Source organism: Peromyscus maniculatus, chromosome 21, assembly GCF_049852395.1.
Source record: "Peromyscus maniculatus bairdii isolate BWxNUB_F1_BW_parent chromosome 21, HU_Pman_BW_mat_3.1, whole genome shotgun sequence".
NCBI lineage: Eukaryota > Metazoa > Chordata > Mammalia > Rodentia > Cricetidae > Peromyscus > Peromyscus maniculatus.
In genome coordinates, this window is record NC_134872.1 from 42,028,453 (window position 1) to 42,050,146 (window position 21,694).

General features: G+C 38.7%; 1 protein-coding gene across 2 annotated transcripts in view; it reads right to left on the minus strand.

The window, feature by feature from the left end:
- The window catches only part of Kcnh8 (potassium voltage-gated channel subfamily H member 8), a 373,224-nt gene that overhangs the window by 164,166 nt on the left and 187,364 nt on the right, over positions 1–21,694 (minus strand). For both annotated transcript variants that reach the window (XM_076557538.1, XM_076557539.1), the window contains exons 4-5: positions 6,650–6,777; positions 887–1,127 (exon numbers count right to left, since the gene is read on the minus strand). In XM_076557538.1, coding sequence (XP_076413653.1) covers positions 887–1,127; positions 6,650–6,777 — 369 coding nt within the window. The remainder of the gene's footprint in view (positions 1–886; positions 1,128–6,649; positions 6,778–21,694) is intronic.

Consider the following 21,694-nt stretch of genomic DNA (forward strand, 5'->3'; position numbering starts at 1 on the left):
CAAGCTGTAATAGTACAATATGTTGTTTCATCATGATCAAACAGATTTCTTTATTCTTATAATTTCTTCATAATTAATGTATTTAATTGAAAAAAATTAAATTGATTTTATAGCTTTCCCCAGGTATGCAACTAGACATCATTGCCATCTAGTGGTCTAACACACTACAGTGACCACTTTGGGGGTGTGAGCTAGGGTCCTAACAAGCAGGGCTCACAGATGCAGTGATAACTGGGGCAGGATTCATGGGGAGAGCAGGCACACCTGTCTAGAGCAAACACATACTAACATTCAGTCACAGAAAAAGGTCTATACAGTCAAGCCAATATCAGTCTACTGAAATTGTCAGGCTTCTAGAAGTAAATACTGGGAGCAATCATCCCTTGGGGTCTCCTTAGGTAAAATCAGATACTACCTCTCTTGATTATCTTAGGTAACTAAGCCCTCTGCTTTCTCTTTGCTTCTGTAGGCAGGTCACTTGCTGAGTCCATTTGAAACACTGTGAAATAACCACACACTTAGGATATCCTGAACCATTCTCTGATTCTACTTGTGGGTTTTTGCTAAACTCATCTCTGACTTTGCATACTATCTCCAAGGATGTCAGAATCCAAACAACAGACACTACATCTTCCTTTGAGCCATTTTTTTAATAAAATAAATATAGAAACATGGGGTATTAGCTTACATGTTTCAACACAGGAACATCAGGAAAACTGGAAGAAGCAATTTTCAGAAATACAAGCATGTGAGTCTCCAAAATTTGCATTACGGGCTGAGACACACCCTGGAAAATGAACCTCAGTTCAAATTTTCCACAGAAAATTCTGGAACATACTTGCTTCCCACCTGCAAATCTCTCAGATGAGAAGTTACTGGATCTTACCTATAATGAAAAGAATCTCCACTGCAATGTCACTGACTGTTGTGCTCCGAGTTGTGGACAGGTCCTCATTGCCAATGAAGCACACGTTGTAAGGTACTGTCACAGCTACATAAAATGTTGCCAGCAGAATGAGCCAGTCCCAGCCAGCTTTGAAAGTGCTGAAATGCAACAGGATGAACTTGGATTTTTTTGCATCAGAAACCTTGTATTCTGGAAATGCTGGTTTATCTACAAACACATTCTGTAGATAAAGACACAAAGAAGAGAAGGAACAAAGAGGCATATGATTAGAAATGGAGACTGAACAGCCCTAAATGCACACTGCAGGAGCTAGGACCACCCACACACTCAACATCAAATACCTTACAAGTGACTTGTAAAATCAAACATGAGTCTACTGTCCTGTTCTACCCAACTGTGCCGCAGTCCACTACAGGCTTCATTGTGATGCTGGTTCCACAAGATTCCAAGTAAGATGAAAATCCTGTCACTCAGGGAAGATGCAGGCCACTGTAACACCATGACCTATCTGTGATGCTGCTCTACAGGAAAATACTGAATCTCATTGATAATTATGCATAGTACATATTATTGATCTTAGTAATAGATATATGTTCCTGCTTTATGTGTTTGTAATGTAATCTTACTACTGGTTCAGAGTGTGTTCCTATACATTTAAAAAGCTCACTGTCAGCATTTAGTATATAAGCTACAGGCTCATACATCATCTGCTGAACTCATTGCTTATTTACACATTGAGTGATTGGCCAGGAAATCTATTGGTTTATACACATAAATGCAGATGCCCAAAAAAGCAAAGGAGTTTGTTGAATTTCTTGAAAATGGAGCTACAAGCATTTGGGGGACACCTGACATGGGGAATGGAGACCGAGCTCAGCTCCTCTGTAGAAGCAGTATATGTTCTGAGTCATCTTAAACTCTAAGCCATCTCTAGCCCAAATACACACGATGTAGATTTTTATTGGCACCCTCTATGGGGTTCCTATAAAACCAAAACTACCCTAATAACACACTTCTTAGAGCATGTCCTACTTGTTACTGGACTAAAATTAAACAGTGATCTTTGCTATATGCACAGTATTCTGAAGATTGTGACTTATGTGAGTAATCTAGATTTTGGTCATTAAAAAACAAAAAGACAGTTATCTCAAATGTCATCTAATAGCATCCAGTTGCAAGTGTCATCCTATACATAATGGAACAACGAAGGCATATTTGCATCTTCCTTAGTATGAGCACTGTCTGCAGATGGGTGGATTTCAGATGACAGTCATCTCTGACCTGAGATTCTGCTGATGTCAGCAAAGATATCTTCCCGTCCTCCACCCCCATCTCCCCAAAGGTAGAGATGACCAGCATTCAGTTGTAAACATCTGCTTGCTTTCCTCTAAAAATATACTAGGTGGCACATGCTTTTGTGCATTGTGGGTATTGGTGACATTTTTTTATTGGAACCAAAACCTAATTACTTTGATTAATATGGATAATATATTCAGCAATGGACCACCCAGTAAGAAGGAGAGAAGCAGCTACTTAGGGGAGGAAGGTAATGTTCGCCACACAGCCGATTAACAAAGACTAGCTAGAGCTTTTGAAGGCTGCTGAAGCACTTTGCTTTGAAAGCAGTTCAAACCCATGAACAGTTTCCTTGTTGCTATGAGACAAAAGGAGCCTCAACAACAGCAAGTGTGGAAATTCCACAAGCATGCGGCCAGGTACTTATAGACTTTGCTTTGACTGTAATTAATGAAAAATGCAAGAAAAATAATGAGAATTTAGATTTGAAATTTAACTCGAATGAACAGAAAGAAGTTTTGGATATATAGTACTTGTGGGCTGCAGTGTTGTTTCCTTGTCTCAGTCACTGAGGGAAAGGCAGATAAATATTGTGTGTTCAGGAAGCCTCCGAGCAGAGGATTCCAGGGCCATTAACAGAGATAGGACTTGGAATTATTGGTTCCGCCCCTTGTCTGAGGGTAGGGGTTCCCAGCACGTGTCTACTTCCTGCTAGTCATGGAAGTAGACACAAGCATGTCATGCTCACGCCCCACAGTGGGCCACTGTTTCACTTCCAGATGGTTAATTGGTGCCACTGCCTGTGTTCCATCCAACTACCCACCTGGTAGTTGAGGGTGAGTTCCAAACCTGGACTTTGCCATAAAACCGAGACAATGAAATACTTTGTGTGTTTGTGGGCTATGTGTGTGGGGAGTGGTAAAGCTCATGTAAGAGCACAGAAAGGAGAGCTGGGGTCCATAAACATTCATCTTCCCAATGTTGATAAGGTACTTTGAAGTTATAATAGCATATAATAAATTCTTTTCTTTAAAGTTTATTTATTTTGTTTTATGTGTGTGACTACTTTTATCTGCATGGGTGCCTGTGCATTACATGCATACCTGGTGCTTATAGAGGCCAGAAAGGGGTATCAAATTCCCTGGAAAAGGAGTTACAGGCAGTTTTAATCTACCATCTGGGTACTGGGAACCAAACCCAGGTCCTCTTTAAGACTAGTAAGTACCTAGTTGATGAGCCATCTTTCTAGTCCTATACATGGTAGATTGAGTTATAACTTTATTCCTAAACATTTATAAAGGGAAATTATCAGGATTTAGCAGGAGTACTTTATGCTTCTATCTAAATAGCTACTATCTTTACCATTTTGTTGCAGTGCCTCAGATTGTACCTAGTGTGAGAGAAGAAGGCCTAGAGTGAGGACTGGGCACTCATGGAAAGGTGTACTCTGTGTCACATTGATTCCATTTAACTCTGCAATGCTGAGACAAAAGCTGAGCAAGATGTGAACATCTCTCAATGTGAACAGCAAGGTGTCAGTTTCATAGACTACCTCAAGAACGTAAGTTAAAGTTATTGTCAAATTATTGTTACAGCACGTATTTAAAAACTATACTTAGGAGTCAATCCATCTCAGGTTTGACTTAGCTTTTGAAGGGTCAATAATTCATTTCTGCATACATCATTACACAGTCACCTGAGTGGAAAGACTCTACCAGAGTCTCTAACAATCAAGTCAATTCTTAGAACCATAAACGATATGCATGTACACAAAATTATGGAATCCATGGAAACAGGGAAGAAACATCACAGTGTTTATAATCCTCAAACATATGGGGCTTGTCCAAGGACTAAAACAAGGTATTAAACAAAAAATAATAGATTTTGAGCAGCTGTTATTTCTTAATTTTGAGGGGCATGCTTTAGAACCAATAATGCTTGAGTTGGTTAATTTTTATCCTATGAACGATCCAAATGTATTAGTTAACTCCAAAGCCCAATTAAGATGTTGGTTTTCTAAAGTATTTTTCAATATTTCTTTGAAACTGGCCTCTGAATGCACAAGGGGGCAGAAAAATCTTCTTACAGTCGCAACACTGGGTGCACCTGACACAGGCCTGACTTTGATGATGTACTAATGAGGAAGGCTTCCTGCTTATGATATTGGGCACGGCTAGCATTTCTCTCAAACTCCTGAGGGGCTCTCTCCTATAACCTGTACAACATTTATTTCTGCTGGGTAGACCAGCTTCATTCTCTTCTCATTTCATAGAGTAAATAATCAAAATCAAAAGGAATTAAGGTCTTTTCCCAACAGCTTCCAGGCAAACTTAGAGCTTAAGTTAAAGGTATTACCTCCCATCCCCAAGCCTGGACACAGGCCTAAGGAGTTCCTTTGTCTGTGATTGCAGTATAGGATCTTCTATAGGGAAAAGCTACTCAACAATATGGCAGTGATTTGAGGCAGAAAATTAAGGTCTGAGCCCTTTAGAGAGTTTAAAAAAAAAACCCAAAAGTTGGTCCCCCCCCCCACTTTGTTAAGATGCAGCTAATAAAAACAATACATAGTACTAGCCTGCGTTGAGAATTGAATAAAAGAATGTAAGGAAGGAAATTTTAAATAGCTAGTGTGATCGAATGTTAGAGGTCATTTTTGTGTGCATGGGCTACTGCAGCTAGAATTGCCCTAAGATTGTTTCCCACTAAGTGCAGGGCCTTTCTGCCTTCCTTCTCTCTTCCTGCTGTCTGACCATTAGGGGCTTTCTATCCTACTGAAAAGGAGACAGTGCTGGAGGCCAGTGCAGACTTCACACCTGGCTTCAGAAGTCAGGGCACCTGTGCTATCAGTGTCCCTGGGCTGACTAGGCATTCTCAGTTACTACCCTCCCCTCTGGGGTTTATACTTCTGAAATGAACAGCAGCAATTAAGCAAGTCACTAAGGACTGGGAGTTATAACTTTTTTCATACATATTTTTGAGTAACACTTTAGAGTTTGTTAAATGTAGAGGGGAAAATAGCAAGGCTCAACAAATGCTGTTTAATCTCACCGAGACGCAGTGTTTCAGTGAATCTCAAGCAAATGCTTCTCAACTAAAGCAAGAAGACTGTGGGCTTCCAGCATAACCAAATCTCTGCATATATGAATATCAGTGGCACACACACACACACACACACACACACACACACACTAAAACAAAAGAGAAATCTATCATAGTAAGTCAGAACAAAAAAACAAACTTCCACCCACCACCAAGTGTGTTGGACTTTCCACAGGAGGGAATGGCAGAACAGCCAAGGCTTGTTGGATGACCCCAGGAGCATGAGTGGACCAGAACACTGACTGTGACTTCCAGAAAGGAACCGCATTAAAGCCAAATCACATTTGTAGCGTATTCAAGTAGCTCGCCACACCCTGGGTTTAGACACCTTTCTTTGTTTGCAATAAGCACAGAAATCGATACTTTGAACAGCAGAAGCAAGGCTTGTTTCATCAGGACTCTGGCTGTAAGGCTCTCCATAGTGCCGATTGCGAAGTAGGGCTGTAAAGCATCTTGTGTCCTCAGCTCCCAGGACATCTGGACCAAATTTCCAAAGGGGTTCTGAATCCTAAATACTACTGTTCCTGAATCCACTGGCAAGTTAGACTGAATGTTCATTTTCCATGCATAGTCACCCCACAGGCCTGCACAGAGTCTAATGACTGCACACTGAAAAGCTGTGTTTGAAGGTGTTCTGGTTTTCTCCACACAGGTGAAGTTCCTTTGTGTTAAAAACCAGGTAAGTGTAAATTTCTTGAGGGTGTGATGTGTGATTAAAACTCTATGAAAACAAAACAAGCAGCTTTTACTGGCACAATGGCCCTTGAGAGGTGAGCACACTGGTTCAGGAGTGTGCTTGCAACAAGCAACCCTTACTGTAATTCACTAAAAGTAAAACTCTATAACCTAATCAGGATAGCTTGTGATTCCAATGTAATGCGATTCAACTCACTGTCTGAAAGTTTCATCTGTTTTGTACAGAGTGAAGTCTTAACTGGAGTGATGACCTGTATTGGCCCATGGTTCCCTAGTTAAGGCACAAAGGGGAATGGGGTAGAGAGTAACATTGACACTGAAATTAAGTTTATAAAGTAGTCACTAACTATACATGTGACCTGCTCCACTGTCCTGTGTCTCAATCCACAGTCTGTCTGGTTTGCCCCTCAGCACTCTGCACTCTGGCAGAACTGTAATCTCTGTGCTGTCCTAACACTATGATTGCATATGTTTCACAGAAATGCCTCATGACGCTGGCCTTTCCTATTTGTTCTTTACAGGCAAATGCAAGCCAAAGTGGGAAAAAGAAAGCTGAAAAGTGTAATAAATGAGTAACTGGAACCTTTCCTTAGTGTATCAAACATTGCTCTCCAGGGGAACTGGTGTCCACAATGTACACACACCACCTACATTATTTATTTTCAATTTGTTCTTTTCTCTTCTTTGCAGGTGTCCTGAAATGTGATACAGGACGGCTCGACTTCGTCTCCGGGCTGAGTCAAAGTGGGTCCCCGCTCTTGATCTTCCTTTGGCTCTGTCTGGAGGGAAATAAGACTCATCAGACAACAGAGAATGCAACATTTCATCTCACAGATGTCAAGTTCTGACGGGTCATTGCAAGAGCATACAGTATTTTATGTATTTTCAAACACTTGAAATTATCTGTTGACATTTATTTTAATTTTGGTACAATATTATTTACTTGTTTTTCATCATTATACTAACTGCATTGTTACTTAAACATTAAAGTAAAATATACATGAGAAAGAAAGACCATGAGAAGTTCAGTGAGCACAGGATTCTGCTTCCACCCTGCTCTATCACACTCCTATTGCTAACTCTACTTAACACTTAGAAAGCTTCCCCTGCTAGATAATTTCCAATGCAAATGTAGAAATCACATTTAAATTATATTTCTTTGTATTAATAGAAAGTTTATAATAAAATTGTTTATACAGTTTTCTAGTTAGCATTAACTGTCAACTTGACACAGCCTTGTACATTTTACTATTTTTCCATTTTGAATTTAAAAAATTAATTGATTCTTTGAGAAGTCATATGATTTATTTTGATCAGATTCATCCCCAGCTCCTCTCCTTAACTCCCACCAGACTTGTCCCCATCTTTCTGACCCCCAATTTCATGTCCTCTTTTATTTGTTTTATTTCATAAGCCATTGAATTCAATTTGTCTTGTCCATATACTTCTGGGTGTGGGGCCCTCCACTGGAGTGTAGTCAACCTACCAGGAGCCACACCTGTAGAGAAAAGTGACTCTTCCTCTGTCAGAAGCTGTCAGCATCCATAGCTCCTCAGCTAGGGTGAAGGTTCATGAACTGCTTCTGGCTCCATGCTAGGATGGTGACTGGCTTGATCCTGGGTGAGTCTTACGCAGGCATCCACAGCTGCTGTGATAATGATGAGTGCGCAGTGGTCCTGTCATGCCCAGAAGGCACTGTTTTACTCTGGCCCTCACCAACCTCTCTCTCTTAAAGGTCTCTCTGCCCCTTCTTCTTAACTTCTGCTCCCCTCCTCATCGATGGTCCCTAGACCTTGGGAGTAGGTATGATATCTGGTTTGTGGCTGAGCACTCCATTAGCCTTCTCTGCAATTTGATGAGTTATGAGTTTCTGCATTAAACACTGTCCACTACACAAAGAAATTCTTCTGATGAGGTGTGAGAGCTGCACTAATCTACAGTTAGTGATATATGAACTTTGAAGACAATTTAATACTATGTCCTAAATGAGGCAAAATAATAGTAGTAGGTTCACCCTTGGGGACTGTGAACTTGCCGGCCCTGAGTTCCTGGATAGACTTGGAGCAGGTTCTTTGCAGTCAGAAAGTCATTGGTTCCCTTATTCATGTCACCCTTGCATCCAAGGGTTTATCTTGTCACGATGGTTATTCTTGTAGTTCACAGGGTTTGAAGCTGGGTGGGACTGCTGATGACCTTTTCCCCACAGAAACCTGCACAGTAGTATTATGAAAGCTAAGTAGCATTGATGGAGCTTCATGGAGAGTACCAACTTAGTTTCTTCAATTTCTTGTCATATTTATGCCTGAAATTTTATTACTTGATTTTGTTCTTTATGTAGCTAAGTTTTTTTTTTTATGTTGTCAGGCTTCTTCATTCACCTGCTTCTGGTGACTAGACATTATTATCTTGAAGAACTAAAATTTTTTCACAGAAAAATAATTTTTTAATATGTATGCATGTTTCTTCTGATGTATTCATCTTTTTATTCCAGAACTTGACTTTTTAAAATAAAATATACTACATTACCATAGATTCAAATAACTATTAAAGATTAAAACCCACAAAATAAAAACACTTACATTATTTATATTATTGAAATTGTTAAATGTTCAGATAAGGTCTTCATGTGTTAACTTTTTATTTACTTAGCATCTTGCATATTCCACTTAAAACATAATTATTAGTAGAGTAAGAGTAACTTAAGCATATTTCAATCTACAAACACCCTGAGTTTTGTGACAATGTCTATAGGAATGTGGTAAGACCAGCAGGATGTTTATGAAATGTTAGTTGGTTGCAAAATGACAAGCAGAATTATAATGCTACTAAGAAATGGACCTGAGCTGATATTTATGACAGTCAGTTAGTTTCCTTCTCATGGGAAAATCTAATTAATAGCTGAGATTGTCCAAATTAAACATCAGTAATTTCATCATCTTAGAAGAAAGGCCCTCAAAGGGGAATGTCAAAGAAACATGTTTGTCTTAGTCTTGGCTCTAAGTAGAAGCAAAATATATTCCCTGAAATCTGTCATTACAACTAAGCCCTTGCCCAAGACTGGCTGTGAAAAACCACTCCCCTTACAGGACCTAAAATCTCCTTTTGCTTCCTAGCCAAAAAAACAAACAAAATTTGAAATTCAAATAATTTACAAAGCAACTCATTCTTCTATAACAATATACATACAAAATATTTACTTCAGAGGTACTTATAACATATATGCCTGGACACATCAGTAGATACATACACACATAATACAGGTGTGTAGTTGTGTGAATAACTGCAAATCAGTCAAATGTCCAAAAATAAGTGCTATAAATTGCCATCCAGGTATGACAGAGTATTATAATCCCAATTATCTGGACTCATGTGAATTAAACGTAAAATAAAAGAAATCCTGTCTATTAATATAGAAATATCTTATGTACACTATTGGAAACACAAACAACAGAAAAACATCAGAGACACCATGGCAAGACTTTTAATTGCATTTACATGAATTCAAAATTAACAGCATATAAAATATAAGTGATGTAAAATGATATGCTACCACAATGCTAGTAAAGAGCCAAAGCAATTCAGAAATGCCATCTCTTGCTGGTCTATTATACCTCTTACTAAGTGGTGCTGATGCTTGTCAAATTCCACTGCTCAAAGTGGATGTGGGGTGTATGCTGGTTAGAAAAAAAGTTTATAGTACATATATATTACATTTTAATTTTGAAGTATTTTGCAAGAAAACCCACCACCCACTCAGCAGCGGGTCAGATTCAATTCTTTAGAGTGGTAGTGTGACTGAGATAGAAGACTTGGGGTTGAAATCTGAAGAATGAATACTGGACGAGAAGGGACATAAGAGGTGTGGCCATTAACCATAAGGTTAATACAAACTGTGATAGTCTTGAGAAGAGAAAGCTCAGCATCTCTGAGGACAGAGAGGAGTTACAGGGAGTCGTGAGGCATGCAGAAGTCTGCAGGGCACCTTGCACTTTTGAAGCTATGTGGGAATCTGCTTCCTGGTTCTAAGTCAGCAGTTCCCAACCTGGGAGCAGTGATGCGCAGGCTGAGAAAGGCTGCTCTAGATTAAAAGAACATTAAAATGTAATAAAAATCATGAAGACACTTGCTACAGTGAAGAAGAGGAAAGACCGTGCTGTTCACGTTTCCTATCATCCCATCAGTGGCCTGTCAGACATATCTAAGGACCATGGTATGAACTTTGAGGTAACAGATCATTCTTTTTTGGTTATTTTTCAGGGAATAAGGCCTCACATCACTTAGGCTGGCCTTAACATTCTAGTGTTCCTGTTTCCAGCTCCTGACCATTGAGTTTATATGGTGAGTGTCAGCTAGCTTAGGAACAAAGAGTTCTAGTGATAGCTTTCTGAGAACAACTCTGAAAATGTACTGTGTCCAAACTAGAAAAGCAAATACAACAGGAAAACCATGTACCACCGTCTTCACGGATGCAGAGAAGACCCTAAATAAATCATTAGCAAATTGAATATAAAATTAATGTACAATTATACCAAACTCCTTCAGGCTTTTGACAAGGATGGTCCTACCTCAGGGAATACAGAGGTCAAATGATCATTCCATGAAATATGGTCGTGGAAAAGCTATTAATATTTCTTTTAAAAAGCCTTGACAATCAAAAAGTACAGTAATTATCTCTGACCCAGTAGGATATCTACTATTAGTCAAGAACACAATCATATAAGACAATTTTTGTGGTTTACTAAAGACAAAAACAAAATATTGAAATGAAAAAAGTCATTATGGAAAATCATGAAAACACAAAAATTCAAGGTAAAGAATGCTAGGTTCCCTCAATACACAATTCCATGCATTTCCTCATTTTTTTTTTGCATTTATTCACTCTGAACTGAGTTAGGATGGCATGAGTGTGAATGTTAGTTCCAAGAATATTGAAATAATACATTTCACCATTGATATAAATATCCATAGTGTGAAACAGGAAATGAATTCTCTAATGCTGTTTCTCAGACATAACTACACATTTTGATGATTTTTATTTTTTTCTTGAACATTTTTTTAAATTTCTAACCTCACATAAAATACTCAACATGAGAACAATCACAGATCACAGATATAAAGACAGTTTATAAGGGAAACATGCCACTGCAATAAACCTGATAAAAAGCATAAGACTGAATTAGTTCAATATAAATTTTATATTTTATTCCCAAATGACCCAGTAATCTGGTTTTGGGAAGGGGATGGAAAGCCTGTGACTGAGGTAGGTGGATGGTTCAGTGGATATGGACACATGGCCCAGTGGTTATGGACAGATGGCTCAGTGGTTATGGACAGACGACCCAGTGGTTATGGACAGACGACCTAGTGGTTATGGACAGATGACCCAGTGGTTATGGACAAATGGCTCAGTGGATATGGACAGATTGCCTAGTGGATATTGACAGATGGCTCAGTGGTTATGGACAGATGGCCCAGTGGTTATGGACAGATGACCCAGTGGTTATAGACAGATGGCTCAGTGGATATGGACAGATGACCCAGTGGTTATGGACAGATGGCTCAGTGGTTATGGACAGATGGCTCAGTGGTTATGGACAGACGACCCAGTGGTCATGGACAGATGGCTCAGTGGTTATGGACAGATGACCCAGTGGTTATGGACAGATTGCCTCGTGGATATGGACAGATAGCTCAGTGGATATGGACAGATGGCCCAATAGATATGGACAAATGGCTCAGTGGTTATGGACAGATGGCCCTGTAGATATAGACAGATGGCTCAGTGGTTGAGAGTTTGCTGCTCTTCCAGAGGATCTGAGCTCAGTTCCCAGCACTGACATGGGTCACTCACAACCTCATGCTCTGGGGCATCCAACATCCTCTCAGGCTTCTGAAGTCACCATCACACACATAGAACCTATATACTACATATAAATAAAAATAAACATTTCTTAAAGCATAAAGAACATCCTATGACAGCTGGCAAAGGCATGGTACCTCTTAAGCCACTCTGTTTAGATGGCCAGAGCACTAGCAAATGGGTGCTCAGATCACACTGGGCTTGTCCACAGTCCTCATCCCTCAACCCTCAGTTCAAACTGAACTCAGTGGAAGAATATCATCCTGAAAAGGGCCACATTTCCTTTTCAGGACATCCTGAATTCCACACGAGAGTGTTACAGACTTGACATAAATAAATAAATAAATAAATAAATAAATAAATAAATAAATAAATAAATAAATAAATAAATGACTCCAAAGCTACTCAGTTGTAGCTGGTGGTGAATGGACGTGGAGTCAGCAAATAATCTTCTTGGAACTGCATTGCAGCCCAGCCTGTTTCTCCACCAGGGCTTCCAAGAGCTCTCCGCATTAAAGTCTCTGAAGTCACCACCCCAAGCTGATTACATGAATGACATGTACCACAGCATCACATCTTAATGCATGCTCTCTGTACAAATACACAGACAACTAGTGCTGTGAGTGGGCATGTGGAGTATGCTAGTCACTGTATAGACTATGGAGTAGAGAATATTCCCCAGAAAAATAATGTGCTCCCACAGAGAGAGCCAGGAGAAAAAATAAGAAGGAATGTTGGAGGGCCTTGACAAAGGGACTAATTTACTCTGTGAACTAAATTGTGAACTGAATTAAAGTGGTTACAGAAAGACAAATGGTTATCTTCCATACTTTTAAAGTTATAATTCTGAGCTATTTCTGTAATAATTTAGGGAGAGTTATATGATGAATGAATTTCATGATTCTCCATAAGTAAGATTATTAAGTCTTGCAAGTCTGATAATGTCACAAAATTTATCAGTGGAAATTTCAAAACAATCATTAATCATATTGTATTTGGCCAGCTTTTTCTTACTACTATTTTCTGGCAATTCTAAACAACAAAAAATATTTTGTTAGTTTAAATTAAAACAATAGCCATGGTTACTACCAGATTTTAATAGTGTATGTAAACTTCAAAGTGCCATGTATGCTACAAATTACATGCTGGGACACAGTATTTTTCTCTCATGTGACAAAAACTTTCAATATATATGAAAAACTCTAAAAACTGAACATGAAAAAAAAACAGTATAATTGGAAACTAAGCATGAGACCTGAGACATTTCCACGAACCTTGGGGATATGAACCTGGATACCACAGGAAGACCACACACCTACTGCAGGAGCTTGAGGTGAGCAGACAGCACCAGCATCACTCAGGATGGGGAAGCGACATCTGTGCTGCATTGCCACTGAATCAGAATCTCTAGAACTGTTTGGCCAGTTTAAACATTATTTTTATTTAATTCTGCCACTGTCATACTTATATGCAATTTTTAAACTATTCATCTATTTCCTTCTCTCAGCCCCTTCCCATCCTATACTCTCAGCTGTTACAAAATATCACAATGAATTGGTCTTATTAGAAAATCAACTCTGCCGGGTGGTGGTGGCGCACGCCTTTAATCCCAGCACTCGGGAGGCAGAGCCAGGCGGATCTCTGTGAGTTCGAGGCCAGCCTGGGCTACCAAGTGAGCTCCAGGAAAGGCGCAAAGCTACGCAGAGAAACCCTGTCTCGAAAAACCAAAAAAAAAAAAAAAAGAAAAAAAAGAAAATCAACTCTGAGTTTACAAATCAACTTCAATGTCTCATGCCATAAAATATATCATAAAACATGCACTTATTGTAGGCTGAAGTTTCTCTCTCCTACCTGCCTGCTCCTGAAACCCCAGCAGCTGCTTCCCATATAATTGACTTGGAGGCTTAATATTACTTATAAATGCTTGTGCTGGTAGCTCAGGCTTATTACTAACTAGCTCTTAACTTAAATGAACCCATAATTCTTATCTCTGTTTAGCCACATAGTTTGGTACGTTTTCTCAGTGTGGCATTCTCATCTTGCTTCCTCTGAGTCTGGCTGGCGACTCCTGACTCCACCCTTCTTCTTCCCAGAATTCTCCTAGTCTGGCTGTCCCATCATACTTCCGGCCTGGCTACTGGGTAGTCAGCATTTATTAAACCAATTCAAAACACAATTCTTTACGCTGTACAAAGGCATTATCCCACAGCATTTCCCCCCTGATATCTGACTGTGGGTTTTTATTATTAAGACCAATTAGAAATCGTGCTACAACTTATATATGTATATAGTAAATGTGTATATATTTTTTATCTACCACCCATGTGCAAATGCACAAAGGTTATTATCATATTCCTAATATTTAAAACCCACACTGACTATTCACAGATTTGTTAAATTTTTTCAATGTAAACAACAAATAAAAAGAAAATCCTCCCTGTGAGGTTGTGTGTGGCATCAGCATTTGAATTTCTGAGGGTTCTTAGCAGTCTGACAAGAATTCACTTACCATCACCATTTCCATCTCTCTAGAGAGGGGATACAGGAAGCTATGCATATGGCTTAATTATATATTTTTGTATATATATTGTATATGTTTTATACAGCCTCCATAATTATTTTTGATTTACTTACTCCTATTTTTGGGGAATATTTTTAGTATATATGCAGGAACAATAAGCAAATAAAAACTGCTCACTCTAGTTAGTTTGGATTTTGACTATGATAGGAATGTGCAGAGCGCATTGGGCTTCTCCTCGGGGGCCCAGATTTGCTTCACTGTAAGTAGGCAGCTGTTCCCCATCCATCCTACTTTGCAGGTAAGCAACAAGACTCAGCTTAATATGCTTAAGAGTTTTTCTCTTATTTGTTTTTTCTTTATCATTAAAAACGTAGAAGGAGCTGGGCACTCAGGAGGCAGAGGCAGGCAAATCTCTGAGGTTGAGACAAGCCAGGTCTACAGAGCAAGTTCTAGGACAACCAGGAATGCACAGAGAGACCCTATCTTGAAAAAATAAAAAACTAAAAACCAAAAGAAAAAAATCTTAGAAGGAAAATAAAAATCCTTGTCAAAATCAACTTAAATCTGAAATACTGTGTTTTCCAAAAATTAGAATTATATTGTTTAAAGTATATAATGGGATATATGGGATAATATATCAATAGGATTATGTCTCATATGCTTTCTGGCATCAAAATAAGGTATCTTTTCACTCCCCACATCAGCTTTATATTGATGAGACGACATGTGCTCTCAATTGCTGCAGTCAGTAGAGGCTCATTGACTCTATACACATATACCCAAATCTATTTGCCCACTGGAAGCAAACTAAAAACATGGCTAAGGATTTAACTTTTGAGAGAAAGACATAAAACATACTTTGAATGTAGAACCCACAGTCTAAAACATTCTGATATCAGAGTCTTCTTTGAGGTAGACAGTTTCCCATTTCTCTATATTGTAATACCTGGACCAAACCCTGAGTTTGGCTGACACTATCTGCCTTACCTCTACCAAACTGATTATCATGGAATATTTCAAATATCAACTGAAAATCAGAAGAAATAGGGAAGAAGCAGAGCAATTGGAGATTCAGTGGGTATATCAGCCTCACAGATGACGGGGTCTGGACAGTGTCTAAACCACTTGTAACAGAGGGCTTAGCACAGGGAAAGAGACGAAGACTGGTGCAGAGAACTCCATAATCAGGCTCTTTATCCATGCAGAGGATTACTGAGTTTAATTGTTCTCTGAGAAGAATTTATCTGACTACAGAAGTTAGGAAGGAGTTGTTAGAGGCAAACTGGGGGAAAAAATAGAAAGGCAATTGCTTTAGAATTCAATGACTAGACATCAACTTTGCTTTGAATAGGAGGCCTATCACTGAGATAGAAGAACTCAGGAGAACGCTGGAGTAATCATTACAAGAGCAAGCCCTTTTCCTTGAGAACAGGAAGCAAAAGGGTTTTTCATAGTTCTAAATGCAGTATCCAAGTAGGAATTAACTGAAGTAAGATAAGCTAATACTCTGACCCATAATTTAACTTTAAAGAATTAGCTATTATGATGCACTCTTGGCATGAAGAAAAATGTAGCTTAAATAGCCACACAAAGCAATGAATTTCTTTTGTACAACCTAAAAATGATTAATTGCAAAGTGACTCTGAAGGGCTATTCACTTCATTGATTCTTAGAGTACATTTATATTCTTCCGTTTTTAAATGATATTAATCACAGAACAAGGAAACAGGTGTGCCATGATGTCATTGTTATCCTCCCAGATTTTTACACTTGGGTTAACAAATTTTATAATAAAGTCCAGATTGACCTCAGATTTACAATCCTTCTACACAGGATCTTGCTTCTTAGGATTATAGACATGTACTAGCATACATTGTCTCATACAGAAAACAGAAAAAAGATTAACAGACAGTAAGATTGGAAGTTGTTAATCAATATGGAAACCATTAGCTATCTGAGGATTTAAAAAGACTTCTTCCTATTCTTACAAAATAAAATGCTTAAAATTTAAAATAAAAATAAATTATTGAGAAGTTAACAGAGAAGAAGATGTAACTGGAACACTGTTTTTCTTATTTATATTAATTTTTAGTAGTACTGTTATAATTGAGACACAGTGTCACTATGAAGTCCAATTCAGGTTTGAATTCACAATCTTCCTGCTTCACCCTGCTTTTTTTTTTTTTTTTTTTCTAGACAGGGTCTCTCTGTAGCTTTGGAGCCTGTCCTGGACTAGCTCTGTAGCTCAGGCTGGCCTCAAACTCACAGAGATCTGCCTGGCTCTGCCTCCTGAGTGCTGGGATTACAGGCGTGCGCCATCACTGCCTGGCCTTACCCTCCTGATTTTTAAGTTTATAGGGATGGACTAGCATGATCAGCCTCCCAAGTTTTCTATTTTTATAAAATCTGTGCTTCTTAATAATGTTAGGCAAATTGGATTGTTGAAAATTTTCATACTAATGCTGATATTTTGATGAATGATTCTGAGTACATACACATGTGTATATGCACATATATTTATAATATATACACACACATATATATGCTGTGGCATGGTCTGTATGTCAAATGTGTTGCTCTGATTGGTCAATAAATAAAACACTGATTGGCCAGTAGCCAGGCAGGAAGTATAGGCGGGACTAACAGAGAGGAGAATTGAGAGAACAGGAAGGCGGAGGGAGACATTGCCAGCCGTCACCATGACAAGCAGCATGTGAAGATGCCGATAAGCCACGAACCACGTGGCAAGGTATAGATTTATAGAAATGGATTAATTTAATTAATTTAAGATGTAAGAACTAGATAGCTAGAAGCCTGAGCCATTACGCCAAACAGTTTAAATAATATAAGTGTCTGTGTGTTTATTTTATAAGTGGGCTGTCGGACTGCTGGGGCTTGGCAGGACCTGGAGAGAAAACTCTCCAGCTACATATATAGCTACAATATACATATGTATTGGTGGTTGTATTACATACATGACTAGACACCTGATAAAACTCCATATGCTTCTCTACACCGATGGTGACTCTCACTTGCCTGCTGTGGAAAGGTGCATTTCCTGCATTTAATTTACAGTTGGTTAGTAGAGAGGATTCAGTTGAGTTGATTCATGTGACATAGAGATAACTGAGATCACAGTGGCTGACCACCAGAGTCAGTCACAGCTCTGCTGACAATGGGTGAAGTTCCTCTGGCTTCTGCACCCTTCCACCAAATCACATCTCTAAACTGGATGCCTAAGCTTCCATTTTCCAGTTACTAAACCCCGGCTACTTCAAAAAGAATTCATCAACAATGTCAAAATTCTTAAGACTCCAGGTTTCAATCAGAATTAAGATATTTAAAAGTCTAGACCTCTTAATATTTTTTGATAAACCTACTAGCTGTCAGTGTCTGTATTTTCTATAAAACTTTAGCCTCTGACCTCTGCTTTAACATACAGTTAAGTGAACCAATTTATTACATTTTTATTTTTAAGTATACTTTACTACACCTACAGCTATTGTGCTCTTTTATTTGAAATTGTATTAATTTAAATTCTCCTCATTTAAAAATATATTGATCAGTACTTTAAAACAAATATTTAGTTCAGTTAATTTTCTTTTGCCACATACATTGCCCTTATCTATTTTTAGTTATCCTTATTTCCTTTATTGATTTTCTTTATTTTTTAATTAGTGTACAATGCATCAGTTTTCCTTCCACTGTCTCCCTGACCTCTCCTCAACCTGTCCTCTTCTGCCCCAGTGTTCCCCTCCACCTATATATTGCACGTGTTCTAACACCTCCTACCCCATACTTAAAGCCTCTTTCTCTCCTCTTCTCATGGACTCCTTTCTAGTTTGTAAGTATCAGTACACACACAAATGCACACATATGAACTTAGAGGGCTGAGGCGATGTCTCGATAGGCAAAGTGCTTGCTGCACAAGATAAGGACCTGAGTTCTGTTCTCAAAACCCATGTGAACAAACAAAAAAGCTGGGTGTGCTGACACATCCCATAATCCCAATGCTGGAAGCCAGACACAGGCAGATCCTGGGACCTGTCACTCAGCTGGTGAGGTTTTTGTTTAGTGAAAGACATTGCCTCCAAAAGTTAAATGAAGAGACACAAAGGAAGCATCCAATGCTGGGTTTCTGGCTGCCATACAAGTACACAGACACTTGGACTTACACACATGGGAATTGACACATGTAGCAGATAATTTTTAAAAAAAATTTAATAGAAAGATAGGATGCACACATTAGAGGGAACATGAGGCATTTGTCTTTCTGAGGCTTATACACTTAATACATTGTTTTCCTCCCCCTCCCTGGTTTCATTTTATTGAAAATAGACTTTTTTGTATAATATATTCTGATCATAGTTTCCCCAACCCCACTCCTTCATGATCTTCCTAACCTCTTCTCACATGTGAACACACATCCTTTCTATTTCTCCTTAGGTAACAAACAGGCATCTAAATAATAAAATAAAATAAAAACAACTTGGAATAAGACAAAACAAACAAACAGAAGAGCCAAAGAAAAAGTACACCAAACACATATAGACACAGAGACTTGCAAGAATTCCATAAAAACACCAAATCTGGTTGGGGCAGAGGTGGCATAATATACCCAAAGGACCTATAAGGTAAAAAATAAAATAAAATGAAGAGCCCTGACAAAACATTACAAAACAAATAACCTCCAAAGATGGCCATTGAATTCATTTTGTGTTGGCTATCTACTGTTGGGCACGTCATGTGCCCTTAAAAGTGCTTTGCAGCCCCAGTGAGACTCCATTGGAGAGAAGAAATTTTTCATTTGTGAGTGGTTATCAACTGGAGAGAGCTTCTGTCTACTTCTCTTCTCAGTGCTGGGACCCCATATGATACAGATCCATGCAGGCCCTGTGCATGCTGCCACAGCTCTGTGAGCTCAGATGTGTTGTCCTATTGTGTTTAGAAGGCCTTGTTTCCTTCGTGCTCTCCATTTCCTCTGGCTCTTACAATCTTTTTGCTTCCTTTCCACAGGGCTCCCTGAGCCATAAAAGGTGAAGACATTCCATTTAGGATTGAGTATTCCATGTTCTCTCACTTTCTGTACATTGGCTGTGGGTTATCTATATTTGTCCTCATCTACTGCAGGAGGAAGCTTTTCTGGTCGTGGCTTAGCAAGGCACTGATCTATGAGCACAGCAGAATGTCCTTAGGAGCTATTTTATTGCTGTAGTCCTTTAGCAGAAAAGTAACATTTGGTTTCCTCCTAGGTCCCTGGGCTATCCAGTGTCAGCTTCTTTGACCATCTGAGCAGGATTAGGAATAGGTTCCACCTCATGGAGTGGCCTTAAATGAAATCAGGTATTTGGTTGGTTACTAGATTACAGATACAAGGGACATAATTCAAAGTGATCGAGAAGATTTATAGCAAGTCAGCGTCAACCTAAATGGAGAGAAACTCAAAGCGTTTCCACTAAAATAAGGAAGACAAAGCTGCCTACTCTCCATACCTACTCAGTGTAGTACTTGTATTCTTTGTTAGAAGAATAAGATAACTGAAGGAGATCAAGAGGATGCAAACAGGAAAGGAAGAAGTCAAAGTATCACTATTTGCAGATTATGTAATTATATACATAAATCACCCCAAAAATTTCAACCAGGAAACTCTTACAGCTGATAAACACTTTTAGCAAAGTAGCTGGATAAAATATTAACTCAGAAAATCAGTAACCCTCCTATATACAAATGACAAATGGACTGAGAGAGAAATAAAGGAAAAAAAATACTCTTTACAATAGCCTTAAAAAAAGCCCCTTGAGTAAACAAACAGACAAACAAATAAAAACATATTGGAGTAACTCTAACTAAGCAAGTAAAAAACTTGTATTGCTGGGCGGTGGTGGCGCACACCTTTAATCCCAGCACTCGGGAGGCAGAGGCAGGCGGATCTCTGTGAGTTCGAGGCCAGCCTGGTCTCCAAAGCGAGTTACAGGAAAGGCACAAAGCTACACAGAGAAACCCTGTCTCGAAAAACAAAACAAAACAAAAAACTTGTATGATAAAAACTTTAAGACACTGAAGACGATAACAGAAGATGGAAAAATATTCCATGCTCATGGATTAGTGGGATCAGCATATTAAAAGAGCCATTATTGCCAGGCGGTGGTGGCGCATGCCTTTAATCCCAGCACTCGGGAGGCAGAGGCGGATCTCTGTGAATTCAAGGCCAGCCTGGGCTACCAAGTGAGTTCCAGGAAAGGCGCAAAGCTACACAGAGAAACCCTGTCTCGAAAAAACCAAAAAAAAAAAAAAAAAAAAAAAAAGAGCCATTATGATAAAAGCAATACACAGATTCAATACAATCCACATCACAATTCCAAACCAATGTTTCACAGACATATTGTTTTCTAGTTTTAAGCATTTAACTTCAAGTTTCATATGTTTTTATGCCTGAATAAAATTCCAATGTATATGTTGAAATCCATTCATCTGTTTAAGAAGATTGAGGCTTATTTACTTTTTTTTTCTTTTTTTAAATAAAAGCAATGTCTAATGCTAGCTGGGATAAACATTGGAGAACTCAGCCTATAAGGAAATAGATCTGGATTTTTTCTGAAGTTTAGGTGAAATTCATGTAAAAATGTCAGTAGCATTAGAAATGCAGGCCTTACATATTTTAAGAAGCAATAATCACTCATGTGTTCTTCCTTAATGACCTGAAGCACTAAGGGTACATTTGAAAGTGAAAGAGTTCAGAGACCTAGGACTTCATCATATTGTGTTAGAGCTGGTCTTGTCATGTCAGCAAACCCATTTTAAACTTCTGTTAAAGTTCTTCCAAGTCAACATGTACCTACCAGTTTTGCCAACATCTTGTGGTCAGAAATCTAGACTTCAAGAAAAACCTAAGACAAAATTTCCCTACAATATTAGAAAATAAATTGCTTAAAAATTAAAAAAGTCCTCCTGATACACACAAGAGCCAGCCTCCAGAGGATCAGTTGTTGCTCAGTGTGAGCCCGTCCTTCAGGGAAGCTAGCAGGCACTAGACAGGCACCATTGCTTTACATTTCACCTCTGCGCCAGAGAACATGACATTAGAAAGAACAGGAAAACCAGTCTGATGGAATGTGAGCACATAATAAACCCAACTACACCACAAATATGTAGTTATTTTCTTCCTGTAGCTGTTGTTCTATAAGTGAACACATTTGAAGAAATGACAGCTTTTCTCTGGTAAAATTATCCTAATAACCAAGTCTACTTGTACTAGATGGAACCAAAAGAAAACTTAAAATTATACTATTAGTGGCTAATATTTAAAGAAAAATTT